This window comes from Mixophyes fleayi, chromosome 5 (genome assembly GCF_038048845.1).
Source record: "Mixophyes fleayi isolate aMixFle1 chromosome 5, aMixFle1.hap1, whole genome shotgun sequence".
Lineage (NCBI taxonomy): Eukaryota > Metazoa > Chordata > Amphibia > Anura > Limnodynastidae > Mixophyes > Mixophyes fleayi.
The window spans coordinates 9,927,541-9,947,597 of NC_134406.1; the positions used below are offsets into that span (position 1 = coordinate 9,927,541).

Genomic DNA, 20,057 nt, shown 5'->3' on the forward strand with positions numbered 1-20,057 from the left:
CAACTTCACACTGTGAAACTGCTGATTTTACCAATTATTTTACCAATTATTTTGTTTGCATTTAGCTGGTGGCATAAGGATTACACTGTGTATCATTTACTGCGCATTGAGGAGTAAAACATCAAACCAATGAACCAGTTTTTAAACATTGTGTTGTGCTGATACTGTTGTAAAATATTGCAGCCATAACAACATGTACTCTCTGTTAGGAGCTTGCAAATTAGGTAGCGCTCATTAAGTCAGCTTAACTGACTGTATTGGAAGTTGTTAATAAACCGGGTCAATCACCGGCCTCACTCGCTGTGAACAAAAAGTATAAACAGCTTATAGGGGTTTTCTTTTTAACAGTTTACTATACATTTAGGTTAACAATAGTCTTATTTTTATTTAAATGTCTACAGATTAAAATAAATCCACATTATTAAACTGGTTATTTACTGTGTATCAGTATTAATGTTTTTTGTTTTCTGTTAGAAAAATATATCTAAGTTGCTTCTTACCCAGGGTACATTTATCAAACCTTCTAAAAATAAAAAATTGGAGGTGTTACCCATTGCAAACAATCAGATACTAGCTATCTTCAAAATAGTACATTCTAGATGAATGATAGCTAGAATCTGATTGGGCAGCACGGTGGCTAAGTGGTAAGCACTTCTGCCTCACAGCACTGGGGTCATGAGTATGATTCCCGACCATGGCCTTATCTGTGTGGAGTCTGTATGTTCTCCCCGTGTTTGCGTGACCCTAGTCTCTGTCTGTCTGTGTATGTTAGGGAATTTAGACTGTAAGCTCCAATGGGGCAGGGACTGATGTGAGTGAGTTCTCTGTACAGCGCTGCGGAATCAGTGGTTCTATATAAATAGCTGCTGCTGCTGCTGATGACTGGTTCCTATGGGCAACACCTCTACTTTTTAGAATGTTTGATAAATATACCCCATAGTATCTAACTTATATTAATGCTGATAACATTTAAGAAGGTATACACTAGTAATCCATATTGGGATTTAGGAAATCAGATCGAAACACTTGGATCATTAAAATAAGGGTCGCAACACATACAGACCACATTTGAATTATAATAAAGTATGAAAGTAAAGGAAGGAGGAGAATCCCTGATTATGAATGTTTAATAGCGTGATACATATAGTGCACGTTCTAAGCGCTAAATTAAAATTTTTACATTATCTAAAATGAAACCTTTAACAAATATTTTGTTTTTTTTTAAATGTAACCTTGTCCAAAGGAAAATTTAAATAGAAAATAATAGGGATTGATCATTTTAACCATTCGTGATGTTAATATAGTGGTTATTAATTGTCCATTGTGCACAACAGTGTTTACAGAACTTTCTATTTTCATTCTAAGGGGGGAATTCAATTGGCCGTGATGTTTTTACGGTAAAAATTAATGCTCATTTTTGTTCGCAACTCTATGGGGCGTGAGCAAAAATGAGCGGTGGGAGTCATTTCACCGACTACCACCAACCCGATAGTACTTACCCCGACATGGATTATCCGAATGTGACTTTTCCTACATACTTCTGAAGCCGAATATTTATTACACTGATTTCAAAGAATTCCGATGACATAACAGGCCGGCAGCTGTGATGGCCATAACTTACACCCGACAGTATTATTTATGCTCTTAAAGGGATATTTTAAGGAGGCCCTGGGTCCACAATGTCTTTTAGTAAGGCTTTTAAATTATAGAGCCAGCGCCTCCTTAAATTATCCCTTTAAGACCATAAATAATATTGTCGGGTTTCCAACTTGCGTCTTTCACATCTGCTGCCCTGTTATGTCATCGCAATTCTTACAATTCGTTGGAATAAACACTCGCGTTCAGAAGTATATAGGAAAAGTCACATTTGGATAATCCATGTCGGGGTAAGTACTATCGGGTTGCTCAGACTTGATATAACGTACACCACCCAAAATGAGGGCTATTCCTGTAAAAAAAAATCTGCGCAAGGTGTCTCATTTTCTGGAGACACATCAAACAGATGTTTTCACAATTTAATCTGCCCTAAGAGTTAAGTTGGCATAAGATATAGTTTAAGGGTAGCACTCCTTTCAGTAGTCTGTAAGGGGAATGTAGTCCGATAATAACATTATAATTATTTAGACAGGGAAGGATTTTAAGATTCTGAAACTATATTTAGTCTGGAGCGGCAGTGTTAGTTAAATATGTGGAGGTTCTTTTGGTAGAAATATCCTTTAACATTTAATATTAAGTCAATAATTATGCAGAATATAATGAAATCGTGCTACAATTTTTTCCAGCTTCTGTTACATTATGAAATTCATGTTACAACTTTGGGGGTTATGTGTTCCTTTTAGTTTGCGGCTTATTCTATCATTTTCAATGAAATGTAGCGAACACATAAATTGATCTACACTAGATCACTTTATTTAGGGAACGTCTTCTTTAGTAGGTGGTGTTGATTACATTAACTAGTGGTTTTATTTAAGACTGGTTTGCAAAGGTATCCAAATGCATTCACCTAAATTAAACATTCAGTGAATAAAAAAATTGGTGGAAAAGACAAAAACATCCCTTTTAAAGTTCAGAATTCTATACCTTTAGGTCCACTCTCTTCATTAGTTTCCAGATTTTCCACTCTACTCCTAAAATACTGTTAAGTTCAAGCTCATTTATATCTTAAATTAGTTCTGTGAAAAACAAGACATCCAGACTATAATATTATATGTGTCCCTATCGTATATTTGAATACTTGTATTACATTGATCAAAATATTCCCTAAAAATGCACGTTACCAAATAATGTGTGTCAAGAAGGTGGAAAAATGTGTCACATTGAAAATATAGTCTGAGGGCGAATTAGAGAACCTGTACAAATGAAGTAATGTTGCAGAAAATGGCCTTGTGGCCCTGTATCAACTGGGGAATTCTCCCTAAAATGCATACTCTGCACCCTTTGAATTGCAGGTCCGCGCTCAGAAATTCTACTACTACTGTCAGAAGATTCAAATTTTGTACCCACTGGGGCTGTATCACTTATAAATATCTTTTTGTATAAATCTATTTCAATTAGTGGCTGCAATGCATATCATTGCAAATGTACTGATTTTTCTATTAGAAATGTATTGCTTTCTGATGCAGTAGGTATATGTTGAAGGAAATGTGTTTTTGTAAGAAAGGAAGAAAAGAATTCCCAATGCTAATTAGGCCTTTTCATTTGTGAGTGACCAAGACAACTTTTAGCCTAAATACAAAGAAAGGGGTCTTTAAGTTTCCTATCTCACAGGATGAAAGTCTAACAGCAAATAATTTAGGAAATCAGATTGATATGAATTTTGTTAAGTTTAAATTGCATTTAAATCTGAGTTTAAAGAACATATTACATCCTGATACAAATCATTGAAAGTAATATTTCAGACTTTGTGGTGCCAGGTAGTAAAGGGGGCTGGTTTGCCCCCTACCAGCATGGATGTCAGAAACAGTATATAAAGAGCTCTGTTTGACCACGTAATGTTTTATACCATCTGTACTTCTCGATGACCACTTGAGCAAATAAACAACTAGACGCCTATTGCCTGCTGTATCCTGTCACCAACAGATAAGAGCTTACAATCTAATAAGTTTCCCCGCTGTCCTGTGTTGAGTCCAGTGTCTCTCTCTGTCAACGCTCTGCCCGCTACCCAGTAGATCCTGATCCATAGTAAGCGGTTAAGAGATTAGGGGGTGCCAACCAGAACACAGCAAAGAGGCGCTGTAGCAGCTATACAAACTACCTAGAAGTAAGCAGTTTTAGATACCGCAAAGGAGCCTAGAGGTGGTACAGAGATTCTCCTACAACTATTGCGCAGTTGGCATTCGCAGTTAGTGAGTGTCTGGTGGAAGGTGAAACCAATAGAAGCTGTCAGTACAGACAGTTACAGATGGTGAGAAAGAAAACCAGATAAACTGTGCAGGAAGAGTATCCCTTCATTCCTCTTGTATAAATAGGCATAACTCTGCTGATTTAGGTGCATAATTATTTCAATACGTCATTTGCGCTGCAGGCTCACAGTTTTGTACATGAACTTCACTGACTGTTATATATGAACAATGTATTTAATTGCACATTTGTGCTAAATTGTAGCAACCAAAATACTTTTTCTATTATTGCAAAGTGTGCACTAGGCACACGAAAGCTAATTGCTGACTGGCTGCTACTGTTTAGTGAACACTTGCAGATAAATGCAATGCTACTAAACAGCAGTCATTATTTAAAATATGCATTGCAAAATTATTAGGAGGCCTACAAGGTGTTTAGGAAGAGATACTTTCGCCCTCTTGCTTACTTTGCCAGGTTTGCCATTGACTTTTGACCCACTGCACTTGCTGAGAGAGGAAAGAAACATCAGAGTTCCTTCAGAATTTCATTTGCAGCCCTAGAATGTTGTCTTGTACGCACGTAATTCTAAGGCTTTAAATGCCTTGTGGTGTTGATGGTTACACAGCAGGGATCTCATTAAGCTGCAGACACTGCGCTGTTCCCTTGGATGTACAAGGAATCAAGGAAGCAGGGTCTGAAGCAGAACGTGTGGCAGCTATTGATGGTCCCTCCAGCTATTTCTTGCCTGGATCTATTGTAATTAATTTATCTGGTTAAAATTGAAAACCACAAAACACTAGTTTTCAAAATTATTTGCAAAACAATTATTAAATTAAATTTAGAAACTTGACATTGTTTAAAAAAAAGGTCATTATTATCTAAGTAATTTTAGTAATCTTGTTAACTGCCACTAGTTGGCGATTTTGTGATATGTTAAAGGAGATATTTATTCAGTGCAGAGGTTTGGGTTGGGCTAATTGAACTAATTATAAAATAAGCAGTCACTTAGACAGTATACCCTTTGAGGGGCCACCAATCACAAAACTAGAGGTGCTGACATCTTAATCAGAGAGAAGGTGGTCAAGGGGAGTTCAGCCGGTAGAGATACATTTAGTGGCAGTGGTCAAAGTGGAAATTTAGAAGTGGTGGTATGAAAAATGTACAACGAAAGCAGTAGGGGGTGTGGTGGTATGGTATACCACCATATACCAGCTCACATTGACCACCGTTTAGTGGGCGATACACCCCCTTTAACGCTTTAGCTCTTGTTTTTTAAAGCAGTGGTATACAAGGTGTGAACTACAAGTCTAGGCCAGCCAGTGATGTGACAGGTATGCATATTTGTCCACACATCCATCAGAATTCAATAATTCTCTTCTCATTCCAGGTCCAATCTACACAGAAATGATCAACAACCTCCTCCAGCCAGTGATCGATTCGAAGGATTGCACTTTAATCCGACACAACGTCTTTCATGCTCTCCCAAACACAGCCAACACCCTCATCGGGCGGGCCGCTCATATAGCCGTGCTGGATTCGGAGCTCTTTCTGGAAAAGTTTTTCCTTGTCACCGGTCTCAACTACTTCAAATAGCTCCTCATTCCCATGTGTTGGCCTGTCGACCATATTCGCAAACCAAAAAGTCTCTGAAATGAGGAATGTCCACACGTCGGACTTGTATATCAGAAAGAACAAAAAATGTCCCTTTCTGTATCTATTTCTTTTACTCTGCCTCACTTTTTTGAACAACCAAGTAGCATTGTACAGTATAGGTAGTTCAATTATTATGCAGTGATAAGGTTTTTTTTAATGTAAATAAGGAACCACTCATTTATAAAGAGTGCACATTGGGATTCTTGAGGAATAACCCTTCTGCTTAAACAGCAGCAATAAGGGTCGGACCTTGAGGCTAATGCTCATTGGAACAGGAGCCAAGCATCTCCTGTTCTGATTTAAAGGCTAGATGTACACACAGGTACACATACTCTATTGATGTGCATCCGTTGGCATGTCTCCCCATTCAAGTTCCTTTTCCCTATTTGTTTGAAAAATAATATATATAGAAAATCATTAGCACTGCAGCAGGGAAAGTCTACTTTATCTACCGTATAAAGGTATAAAGTTATTTGAGCTGGGTGTTTGAAGCTGCCAATGACTTCAGGAGAATGAGGCGGTTTAGGGTTAACTCAGTTACACCCACGAGTTATATACTACACCCTCTATTACTGGTACTGGGTCATAACTTTTTAATACTTGCAGGGATCACTATTTCCATAGCTGTTCATGAAGCGGTCTAACTTACAAATTATCCACATGAAATTACATACTAAGAAGGAACATGTTTAGAATTCCTGACATGTATTAAAACACAGGCTCTCTTTTATAATGCACATTACAATTTCCTTTGATTTTACTCAACACAGCGAAAATTGGTGTTTTGAACATGATGCTTTAATACGAGAAGGAGAAAAAAAATGCAACACATAGAATATGTTTCACTTTCTGCCCAAGTACCGTACATTAGGCATAAATGTTGTATATCTTCACCAGCAAGTGCTGGAATCAATGGGGGTCATTTATTTATATCTATTTGTGCAGAGGCACCACCTCACCCGTACATAGACGCACACCCATATTCCCGTTTCTGGAACTGCAACAATAAAGTGGGTCTGCATGAAGGTTTGCCGTTTGTAGGAATTCAGGCTGGAAATGTGCATAGTGGAAACAGTAAGAATTCATGTCAATGTCCAGAAACACACTTTAGAATCACACCACGGATTGAACCTTTAGACAGGAATTACATTGTGCTGCAGAGTGTCTCTGGAATGCACTCTGAAGTGATGTAACATCACAGATTTTTTCCTCGCACCTCTCCCCACCCCCCACAACCCCAGATGGTATCATCCTGATGCGCATATTGATGTCCTTCATTGGTTCTCTAAAACAGGCACATTTGAACAAGACAGGTGTATCAGATGTGGGGGAGAACTTTGTTTACATTTTGTAAATGGCCCTTAAAATGTAATTTTGACTCTCTAAACTTAAGTTAAGTAAATATTTTTACAAATCAAAAGGAACTTTCATGAATAATGCACAGTGTGTAATTTCTGTATCCTAAGAGATTATACGTCCACGATTACTCTGTATAAGTTTCTGTCTCTGTTATAGCAGTGTGTGCTGCCACTTATTTAGTAAAATCCAACCACCATTTAAAAATTAACTTGTAAAATATAATTTTTTTAATATGGAACAAAAACCAGTACAATTGATAATTGATCGGATAAGGCACTTTTCAAACTTTCACATGAAGCAATTCTATTATTTTGTTGTTAACTATAAAGTAACAGTTACAATTAAACTCAGCAGTAGTCTACATAAGATAATTCCACAACATGGAAGATATGTGTCCACAGTATACCGCTGTATGGATTCAAACAACAACAATATATTTGCAGCATTCCAGAAATGAAAAATAAATAATTCTGAACAGCTGATTATTTTAATACTAATATTATAATAGTGTGAACTATTTTCAGACCACTCTGGGACCGTTTTTTCTGCAAAACAAAGGCCAATCATTAAAAGGACATTTGTAATTGATGTCATCCAAGTCAGCAATCGAGAACATTCTAAGTGATACATGTTACCAGCCCCACCTTACATATTGCAGACTCTATAAAGATAATTGTGCACCTACTATTCAATAAGCTTCTAGCAGAGAGGCAGAGGCACTGAGCAGTTAGTATGGGAAAACTGGGATAGTGTACCCTGCAAGATCATCCCAATTCCTCATCTTTCCATGATCTCTTTTGTATCCTAGTACTAACCACATCCTAGTAAAACTAGTTATGTTATTAACGTGGAAATAAAGCTGGTGATATGGAAAAGGGAGGCACAGTACGGAATGTACAAGTTAATGTATAATGAGAGAAAAAACAAACCAATAAATATATATATATATATATATATATATATATATATATATATATATATATAGATTTATTTGTATATAATTCATTTGGTATCATAAGCTGATACTGGGAGGGGAATTAGGAATCTATCTGAAAATATTTTTGTACAAGCATTTACAGAATGTATTCATAGTGTATTTTTTATTTACTCAATATATTCTTTCTACAAGAATCACCATCATTGAAACACGGGTATATTATGTTGCCATTTTAAATGATTAGAAACCATTTGTAGGATATTCGTTCTAACATGGCGGAATTAAAGTATTATTATTTTTTTGGGAGGGGGTAAATAAAACAAAACTATTTACATAAAATAGATGTGGTATATAGTAATTTTCTATGGTGTAAATAAGTCAGAATGCTAACCAGCGAGGAAAGGTATTTTTGTACAGTAACTATACTGTACGTCAACAAAATCATGTTGAATATTTCAGCAATAACTGTTCAATATGGAGTTGAAACAATGTGTCATACACTCTTTGTTTTATAAAACAGCTGCCATCTGTTGTATATAATGTAAAGATATCCTGTATATGATTGTGTAATCTATAGAGTTGTCCAATGCGACAACACACGTTTGAATGTTCTAAACTGCTCTACACAACCACTACTTAAATGATTTTTGAAGAGTTTGTGATACAAATGCAACAGATTATTGTATGTACTCAATAGCTTACAGTATTAATCAACTATTATATTTATATATTTTCAAAAATGTATCTGTATTTAACAATATATTGCTGCCTTCAAGGCAAATTATTCCCTGTTAATGCTGAATGTTTGATATGATCACCATTACTTGTATGATGTTATCATGAAGGTAGTGCTCCATAACCCATAGCAAAAATGGTAATCCCCTACAAGATGACATGTGTTACCTTTATAGAACCCACCCTATTTCCCGTCAAGTTCCAAATGTAGTAAAAAGGGCAATTTATTTCCTCTGGTCCATGTAATGAGACCTCCAGTTCTCCTTTAGTTTTGGGAGAAAATCTTCTAAGTATTAAACAATAAGACCCTTCCCCTAGAGTAGACGTGGCTAACCCGTGTCTCTGCAGGTCTTGTGAAACTACAAGCCCCGGCATGCTTTGCCAGTAGATAGCCAGCCAGTAGCTGCCAGGGCATGCTGGGAAATGTAGTTTCAGAACACCTGGTGAGCCACAGGTTGACCAGCTCAGCCCTAGACAGTTTCCATGATTGCGGTTCTACTCGTGTGCTCAGTGGCCATGGTTTTGCTTTGCAAGCTGGATTCTCTGGCACTAGTTCCGGCAGCTCTTGGTTATGTTGTGAGTATTTTTCACCAGGGAGCACATTGTCAGCTAGGATGGTATAACCATTTTTTCTATTGTTTTGTATACTTTCATATCCCATCCAACACTATGTGCTCGGGAGAAAAAAAAATACCTACACTCCCTTCCCTGAGGCCTGTAATATGGAACCGGCGGCACCTCAGTGATTTTGGAAATGTTATAGATAAAAGGAGTCTTCCATTACATAAGTTCAGACAACTGGTCTAAGCCATGCAGAGAGAGAGGTTAGATTGAGCAGGGGTGCAGTAGGTATGTCTGGAATATTAAGAACTCTAAGGAAGGACCCTTTGCAGTTTCACTAGTTTGATGGAGAGAGGTTTGTTCTCCAAAATTGCACTTAGCTGTAGTTCCACTTTAACATACTGTTCCCATACTTTTGAAACAGAAAAACAGGACTCTCACGCAGCATTAATTTTTCTCAGCCCAAAAGCCACCTCTGACTTCTTTTGGGTGCCAAATGCAGTAAATGTGCCAAATTAATCTATTTCCACTAAACTAGGTGTATCGGGATTTTCTGAATTGTAGTTTAGTTTCATTTTAGTTTAGAGTTAAGAATTTCTAGTGTTAAATCCTAGACTCAAGATAAATTAGAGTCTTATTTCTATATTACTGTATTGATGCTGCTCAAAATGGTTTACAGAGGACCAGTCACCAGAGTCATGGATTTTTATTTTAAGCCACAGAAATTTCAATTAAAAACAAACATATACTCTACACCCCACTGTACCCCTCAGGAGAGAGACATGATAGTATCATGGCCAATATGCTAATTGCAGATCTTGGCTTTTCTATGCTTTGCAGACATGAGTGTTTGCAATACCTCATCCTTCCAATAAATCCCCAGTTTCAGAATTGTTTATTTGTCCAGAGTGTTGGGTGATGTAGTCTGCTGAATATTTCTTAAACGTAGAGATGAATCCGAGGTCTTTGCCATGGCACAGAATGTTTATTTAAATTGATTCAAATATCCCAAAATATTCTCAGTTAAACTAATCCTATATTTGTAACAGTACATATTATCTACTCAATTAATCATCAGCCATAGTGCACTATACTGTGCATTGCAATAAACTCTTTGTCCTCTAAAATGCAAAAACAAAAATCAGTTGACTTTAAAAGTTGCCCATAAACATTATGTATTTGCTAAATTCTTTGTTTTTATTTTAACATGTCAAAATGTATTATTTTTTTTAAAGCTCTATCCATCCTAACACATTTGATTAAGGTAACTATTTAGTGTTAGCAAAAGTGGTGCTCACTGATTAACTGTGCCAAAAAAAAGTACCATCCATTTTTAAACAATTTTGTTAAACAATATCTTAAACTCTTATGGCTCAGTGGTTAGGACTACAGAGTGCCAGGGTCTAGAGTTTGATTCCCGACCAGGGGCCTGATTCATTAAGGATCTTAACTTAAGAAACTTCTTATTTCAGTCTCCTGGACAAAACCACGTTACAATGCAAGGGGTGCAAATTAGTTTTCTGTTGTGCACGTAAGTTAAATACTGACTGTTTTTTCTATGTAGCACACAAATACTTGACAGCGTATTTGTACACTGAAATTTAAAGTTGATATTTGTGTGCTACATGAAAAAACAATCAGTATTTAACTTATGTGCAAAACAGAATACTAATTTGCACCCCAGGTCCTTATCTATGTGGAGTTAGTGTGGGTTTCCTGTGGGTGCTCAAGTTTATTACCACACTCAAAAAAACCGTACTGGTAGGTTAATTGGCTGCTGACAACGTTCTCCTTCGGATGGGGGTGTGTTAGCGAATTTATTGTATAAATAAATGATGATGAGGATGATAAATGTTTCGTGCTGAATTGTGTATTTATTAGCTATACACATAAAGTAGAAATTTGTTAAACACAAACTGCAACATGATGGGCATTGTAAATAAATACTCTGGTGGCAACGGACACCACTAACCAGGGGATCTGGGGAACTCTGCTCATTTTTAAGCATGAAAAATATTTGCAAATGGGAATATCACCTACTGTATTTTAAGTCTTTGCTGTTGGCTGGAATGGTTATGTGGCTCACGGGAGAGTGATTATATTATCATAACCTGCAGGCATTTAAAGATAGAAATGTCAGTGAATAGAGGAACACTATCATAATCTATTCTGTTATGGACTATTTCACTCTCAAGGAGAAAATAAGCTCCTAATCGCAGAGCCTGGAGTGTTTCTCAATGGTAAATGTCAGCAGTGAGCGGGAGCCAACAGTACCAGCCATGAACTTTTCTAAGTAACATATAGAGTAAATTTTCAGGCAATGACACAAATACAAGGTAAAAGTTTAAAGCAAAATGTTGTGTCATTGAAAGGGCTTTAACGTTAACAAAAACAAAAAAATATCTATGTATATTGTTGTGAAGTTACATAATACCAATTAAATACTTTATCCCTAGCTTACATAAAATAATGAATGTAATGCTTAAATCCACTGTGACAGCTTATTGCTGACCGGTTACAAGTAGCAGATGAAATGTATAGTTTGGGAGTTATGAGCAGGTCATCAGTGCCAATATGTTTCAACTATTTTTCTACATTTGCTCTACGGTGATTGTGGTTGTGGCTTTTGCGATGTGAAAAAAAAAAGAAACTAAATAAAATTATATTGTTGGTTACTATTAGTGTCATAGTGTGCGTATTGTTCTGAACTTATCAATTCAATATACAGGTCTTATGGGGGAAGTCTATCAAAAGTAAATTTTGACCAAATCTCCTTTAATAGTGCCTTACATGGCAATTTGTAATTCACCTTATCTACTAAAGTCAAACTGATATGTTTTTTTAAAACTTTCCAACAACCCTCCATAAAATCATCTTTCACTAATTTCTACATTGATGAGTGTAAATCAGGGAGAATCTATTGAAGGGTGATTTGCAAAATATCCAATAATATTCTCACTGGTTTCAGACAATGAGATTGTGTGGAAATCAGTGATATTTCCCAATCATTTCAATGGGCAACGCATTTCAATGGGTGCTGAAAACTCCTAAAAGTGCATTGCTGATTGAAATAAATGGGAAATACCATACCGCCATCTCTCCTCTTCTCTTCATTGTAAAAACTATCAAATTCCATTCACTTACATTCTCATTGCTTTTGTTAGACAGCCACTTCTACATTTTCACTTCAACCACTGTAAAAGCAAAACTATATATATATATATATATATATATATATATATACATACATACATATATATGATAGATAGATATATAACTACAGCATAGCAAATTTGAGCCAACATACCATGATAAGCCTCTGCCGCCATACAATTCCCAAGCTGCACCTCAAATTACCAATTGACAGGCTGAATATATGTTATAGCCATATTCAGAAGCTTTGAGGGTTTTGTGTGCATTGTTCTATGACAAATACACTTTCCCTAAGGAGGAAACGTCTTACGTCCATAGAAAGCAATGTTATTGTCTTTACACGTTGTAACTAAATCTGACATTCATTTACTTTTCCCGATCACACTATTGGACCTCCTGGGTCTTTCTGGAGATGTCTGCAGATACATTTTGTGTTTATTTACATTATTCAGGACACACTTTTAGGGCAATTTAGAAAGTAGGTAGAAGCAGGTCAATTGAAAAGTATTGGTCAACCTTGAATATTACTGGGCCTGAATCATGCTTGGACGTAAGTCAATTTGGGTAACGTGTCTTGCATGAAATAGCTCTGTGCATGCCCAGAAACAGACCTGAATGCTATTGCATGTAATTCATGTAGGAACGCAAATGACACTTATGACTGCCTATGAGTTGAAGGGCGGAAAGAGGTGGGCGAGCATAGGTAGTGTATAGGATGTGCCAACGACATTCTAATGCAGATGCGGCCGATTGAAGTCCTATTTTTCTTGTAAGTACGATAGGTTTCAGCCGGATCACTTGCACCAGCTACATGACAGGTGTAAGTGCCGACTGCATATAATGAGGTGCCCTTGATGCTGAGATGCAGGCTTAAATGTTTTGATCAAAATATGAACTAATACCTAATGTTTTCATTTTAAGACATGGGGGTATATTTACTGAACTGCGGGCTTGAAAAGGTGGAGATGTTGCCTATAACAACCAATCAGATTCGAGTTATAATTTATTTAATACATTCTACAAAGTTCTCCACTTTTTCAAACCAGCAATTTAGTAAATATACCCCATAGTCTTTGTTCTGAAAACTACACCTATGCATGCCTTTAGCTAGGAAAGAAGATAGACCATAACGCATTGTATGTAGAGTTCACATTAAGAACATGTTGAGTTATGTATTTAATGTAAAAACGCAGGTGCGTATACTGCAGCCTGTTCTGTCTGTTAACATACAGCAAGTAACATTCAGGCAGAGAGTACTTACACGCTGATCCATACTGAAACATATATCGAGATCCATTGTGATTCGAACACTGTCGGAACTACTCTCAAGTTGTGTACTCTACCAAAACTGAACTTATGCGCAAGATGTGTACTCTACCAAAACGGAACTTACGCGCAAGTTGTGTATTCTACCAAAACGGAACTTACCCGCAAGTTCTGTACTCTACAAAAACGGAACTTACGCGCAAGTTGTATACTCTACCAAAACTGAACTTACTCGCAAGTTGTGTACTTTTCCAAAACGGAACTTACTCGCAAGTTGTGTACTCTACCAAAACGGAACTTATGCGCAAGTTGTGTACCAAAACGGAACTTACGAGCAAGTTGTGTACTCTACCAAAACGGAACTTACGGTCAAGTTGTGTACTCTTCTAAAATGGAACTTACTCGCAAGTTGTGTACTCTTCCAAACTGAACTTACTCGCAATTTGTATTCCGATTTGAATCAGGCCCACAGTGTGGGTTGGTTGTGTATCAATTAATATTATTACTGACTTTGTGTTGAATATACTGATTCTTAGATTTTCACCAATTTGGTGTTCAAGTGAGATTAGGGTTCCCACCCAGTTGCTATTTTATCTGCCTAACCGGTAAATATAGGATGACACCTATGGTATTAATAGGGCACAAATTAAAAACAGCTAGAAATGACTGTATTTTTTTACCAGAAATCTGTTATGTTTATGGCTTTCTATAGAATTTCTCAACAAATCCTTGATTTATGTTGTGCACCAGCCGTGCCTTTAATCTCCTTTCTCTCTTACTGCCAGAAAAACAGATCTCTAGAGTCACATTTTATGTTTTTAACCATTTTAATAAAATTCATCTGCTTGTGGGTGACTGTCGCTATAATAAGTACTCCTCCAGTATTGACAATACCGCCCGTGGCAATAGACTAAAATATAATTATTTAAGAGAAACACATGAAATTAATTAATTAGAAGATACTTCGCCAATGGCGCTTTTTGGGTTCTATGAACAATAAAAAAAACATGAGAAATTAAGCTATTACGGATGTACACGATACCCCTGCCCTGATGCTGATTGGCTTAAGTATATTTCTGCATACATCATTTTATATCTAGACGTGTGTGTATATTGATTCACGCTGTACTCCTTTACCTGAACTTGTATGCATGTTTATTTAAAAAAAAAAAATACGTACTAAAGCTATGTGACATTCACACTCGTTGTCTTATTTAATTGGACCTTTTCCTAAGGATTTGTGCTATAAGTCGTGCATTTGATTGTGCTTATTCTTGATGCTGGAGAGTGATGTCAGTTACACCGTGACACAGATAAGATGAAGCGTTCTCCTTCTGCTCAAATTATTCCCTTTAACATTACCTTATAAAGTCAGCGTTAAGCTTTCTGAAATGAAATCTGTGAGGGACCAGCCGAAACGGCCCTTTATCTGCTGGAGAGAAGAAAAAAAAAGATAAAATCAAGACTCTTTTCACAGTTTGAAAATAGAGACTCTTAAAAGGGAAAGGAGCAAAGGAAAAGAGATGGCATTTGTTCTCCAGGATGTTAGCAGCACAGCGGGGATGATGCTGTTCTATACACTTTTAAACTTCTTAAGACTGATCAAAGAATGCTTATGTGTTACATAATTTATGAGACAAAGGTAACTTACTGTACTATTTTTAAATGTCTCCTACTTTGATCTGAGCACACAGCGAGAGCCTTAATGACAATCCTGCCTGTTTATACTGACGTTGGAGAACATGTCTTGCCATTACTTTAAAATAATAAATGCATGCCAGCTTAACAGTCCTAAAAATCGGATATTATTCTTGTTGAACAAGGATGAACAGTGCTAGACAAACTGCAATATAAGGGGCATAGAAAATACAGTACATCCAATTATAAGTGATAGATTGTTCTTTTTATTATCATAATCCTATATACATAAAGTGCTGAATATTATACAGCGCTGTGATTTGATCATGATGTCGCTCAGTGTCTCTCAAACCTGGTCCTTAGGGACCCCTAAAAGTGCATGTTTTCCGGGTGACGGGAAATAATTAGTAACACCTCTGGATCTGTTACAATGTGTCAGCCAGTAATGATTACACCTTAAGCAAGGAAATGTGGAAAACATGCACTGTTAGGGATCCTGAGGACCAGGTTTAAGACACACTGATACAGATAAATGAAATGCAATGGCATGGGACAGAAGGTAGAGATGGACTTGCAAATATGAGCTTACAATCTAATAGCAATACCATCAGAATAGCAAATAATAGCAAAATAAATAAAAAAAATTGAAAAACTTAAATGATAATAAAAAATGTAATCTAAAGAGCAGAATTTTCACCATATGACCCAGTGAAGCAATCTTCCACCCCTGTAGCATTATATGTAGTGTGTACATGTAGTATTATATTATCTACCAATATAGAATTAAATTATATGCATCACATATCTTTGCTGGAGACGCATCCATATGCCAGCATCTGTATTACAACGTAATACAATATTATAGTATGCTATATACCTGAGTGTAGTGTTACATTATATGTTTAACACATAGAAAAATCCCCCAGCACACTGCTATAAGGAGCCGCTATTTCTACTGGTACATAAAAAAAAGACAGACATTTCAGTTGCACAGAATTGATAATGTATGGAAAAATACCCGGCACTTCACGGCGCTTCTGCTAATAGGGTCATAACTGTATATGGCAGTTATTTTATCTGTCAAGTGACTATCTACGGTTATGTGGGAGCTCTTCAAATTGAAAAAAAAAAACAAATTCCCTGTAAATACTAAATAAACTACAGATGCAGTTTATCCAATCACATTCTGATATTAATTAAAATATAGAGGAGACAGTACTTTATCAAAAATGAGAGAAAGGTGGAGCTGTTCCTCCTACTGAAATATATGGACAAAAAGCCAGGGGACTCAATCTGAGGAAATAAGTTTAAGAATAGAGCCTACAAGGTGTTAGGAAGTCCTGAAGAAACTTAACATTGAGCGCTCTATATCCCCATCTCCACCAACAATGGAGAAACATGGATTGGAGACAGTTGAACACCCTGAGGATAATTCAGGAGAAGTAGCGGGAGGTATCCAAGTCATACTTTAATATTAACTGTGATGACTGCAGACCTCCAGTTACTGTATGTCTCGGAAAACACATGTGATTTGTTATGGTGTAATAATAACATGGCATGACACATGGGCAACGTTTTTATTGATACATGAGTCACACCTTTCATAAAATAAATCCTGATGCGATCAGTTTCTGCGGCAAAACATTATATCCTAATTTCCATAATGTTTCAATAAAAACGGCAAGCGACACCCTTGACTAAAAGATAGCAAAGGTAAGATTACTGTAACATTAAGACTGTATGTTAGACTCTCCCCTCGGCTCAGGCACCACGGACCACTGAGGGTGGACTGCAACCATCATTAACCCTTCAATCCAACCTACACCTTGCAGAGGGAGCTCACCAAAATATTTTTATTACAGGCAGCTTACCTGACTCAATGAGCAGCTACAGTGAGCTCACACAGGAGAATAACACAGTCCTAAACAAGTGCCTATCTATGAATAATGGTTCTACTATGAACAAGCAGACATCATTTGATTTGCCCTTGAGTCAGCCAGGTTGAAGATACTAAGGGAGGGAGATTAGAGTGATGTTTCAGTCTCTACAAACATACTTTTGTGGCTCAATCATCCACCAGGACCACCTGCCTATCATTAATAAAACCATAGATTTAGAATGGACTGCCGAGCATGATCTGTGACCAGAAGTAGCTGCCTCCAATCCAAAAGGAGGTTATTCAAATACGGGCTAGTGGGGGGTCTCTGGACCCAGCCTAGGCCCCGAAACAGGGAATCTGCCCTGACCACAGATTGGTTGAGTGGAGAAGAGTTAGCAGTCTCTCCCACTAACTCCACTTTACCAAACTGGTAAACAGGAACCCTCCCACCACATGTGCACGGCCATCCAATCATGTTACAGAAGAGTTTATATCTTTAAATACTGGTATATATATATGACAGCACCAAATTTCTAAATTGCTGGAGTAGACACAAGTTACAAGTATTGTTCTTTTGCCCACAGGTGCTTACATTATGTTAACTGACATATTTCTCTTGTATCCTGAAATAGAATAAAATTAGTCACTAGCCACAGTCTCTTATTTATAGAAAACTACCTGTCAGCCCACATGTGACATAAAACAGCTCAGGGATTGGCTGACAGCATGACATTGAACACCAGGGTGAAAATCAATACAGTTTCATGGACATGTTTTCCTACAGAGACTTTACAGACCGACTATTTATTGTAATGGACGGCTGACAACCATAACGAGGATATAGATATAACCTTTACACAGGACCCACATAATCACTTTAGTTTACCAGGCAGACTCCACTTCTACCTTTTATATTGGAACTCCTCTCTTATCTTCACTTAAATCTAGAAGTTGAGGTTTATTGAACCGTATACACTTTTGGAGTATTACCTCACTTTTTGCAGAACCTCCTCTATCTTCTGTTCCTATGCATCATTGCAGGTAATCTGTCAGAGACCTGATTCTGCTCCATTATTGCACAACGCTGTATAATTTGTTTCTCTTTAAAATACTTTCTAAGACTTCTGTATAATTACGAATGTGTGGACTGAATTGACTGTGGTACATTCAAGCAGTACTCAGACCGAACATGAGCCTCATCATAAGGACAAGGACCTAGTGGTATTTCTTTTTGTTTTCAAGTTAAGGAGGATATTTAGGTATTTTATACTTTGCTGTGAACTAGTTTTATACTTAGAAACAATCATTAAGTATTACAATGCAGAACACGTCTAAAACATATTTCAGTGCTATACAAACCGCAATCTGCATTAACGGAAGGATCCAGAATACATAAAGTTAATAGAACACACTGCTCCTTTCTGCTTTTTGCCTTCAGTCTATTAAGCCATGTTACAGACTCTGAATTGTGTCCTTGTTTAATGTACCCTCTGGTACAATTTGTATTGACATTGGAACATTGTACCAGGCGTGCGGAGAAGGGTGGACTGGGGTCAACTAATGTATTATTTCATGCGCTGAATATAGAGCAATTGACAGTATTAGCTAAGGCCATACTCAGCCTACAAAGTTATTATAACTTAAAGGGTCACTAAACCTCAAAATCAAAATTTTATGATCTAAACCAGGGTAAAATACATTGTTCAGTATAACCTTGATATTCTCCTGCAGCTCCGACAAAAATAAATGATTACCTCCCGATTCCAGGACTGTGCAGCATCACTTCTGCTCAACTTTCACACTCTGAACATACCTGTAACTCAACAACAACTGACACAGACTCAGAACGTGGGTACAAATTGGGCGCAGTATTTTTTGGAATATATAAATGCAGAAAGTGGTTCGCATCACGTTACCTAGATACTGTGGGGCTGATGTGGAGTTGGCCTCAATAGCGCCCCAAATCGCAGCTGGAAAATGCGTTCACTGAATGAGGCGACAGGGGTGACCGCCCAGGGAGCAACGCTGAAGGAGGCGCAATTCAAGAATATTTGGTTAAAATTGAGGGATAGGAGGGCGGCATTTGCCTTTCTCGCCCCAGGCGCTAGAATTCTGAGTTACGGCTCTGCCAAAGGGCAAGATCCGGGCAGGTCTGCACCATTAGCACATGCGCCAGGCATAGGTCACATATCGCTATTATGTTTATAACCATTTGTTTTGTCTGCAAAATGCGTATTCACTCTTAGGCATCAATAACACTAAGGGGTATATTTACTAAACTGCGGGTTTCAAAAAGTGGAGATGTTGTTTATAGCAACCAATCAGAATCTAGCTGTTATTTTGAAGAATGCAGTAAATATATGAAAGCTAGAATTTGATTGGTTGCTTTAGGCAACATCTCTACTTTTACAAACCTGCAGTTTAGTAAATCTAGCCCTAAGAGTAACACCTGCTTAATACAGGAGAAACAACTCACAGTCATGCATACGTTAAAAAAAAAGAAAGCTCTCTAAGCATTATATATGTATGTGCAATGAAGAAAGCAGTTATCAGTGTCATGGAAGCATTCACACATAGCCAATCACAAGAAGTTCTCATCATCGCATATTTGGACCTACACTTGATCAACGGCAAATAATACGGCTTGGACAGGTCCATATGCGTCTGTACCCTTACTTTATTCGGTCTACATTACAATTTTCTTTCTCTCCTCGGTATCCCTATGTTCCCAGCAGCAACCCTCTCTATGCAGAGGCTCCTGGCTTCCTTAGGCATTGCATTAGAGCATGTCGCCGTAATGCATAAGTCATATCCATTCATAGGCGGACCGTGCAGCCAGGGCAGTTAGGAACAAGTTCAAAAGAAGCAAAATTTAGGATGTTTATTGGTGGTATTACACTTGAAAAGGATTAGAGCTGCCTCCGTAGTAGGTTGACCATGCCCCCTCTGTCAATTCAACTAATGGCGTGCCAGTGTTCTCTCTTGTCTATGGCAGTAAAATGTCTATTCAGAGCCCTGCGTTTCCTCTTATATGAT

At 37.3% G+C, this 20,057-nt stretch overlaps 1 protein-coding gene across 1 annotated transcript in view; it reads left to right on the plus strand.

The window, feature by feature from the left end:
- FAM135B (family with sequence similarity 135 member B) overlaps nt 1–11,761 on the plus strand; it is a 146,369-nt gene extending 134,608 nt beyond the window's left edge. Inside the window, exon 20 of the mRNA XM_075211682.1 lies at nt 5,228–11,761. Within this exon, the coding sequence (XP_075067783.1) occupies nt 5,228–5,433 (206 nt within the window). The 3' untranslated portion in view covers nt 5,434–11,761. The remainder of the gene's footprint in view (nt 1–5,227) is intronic.
- The last annotated feature ends 8,296 nt before the right edge of the window (nt 11,762–20,057 follow it).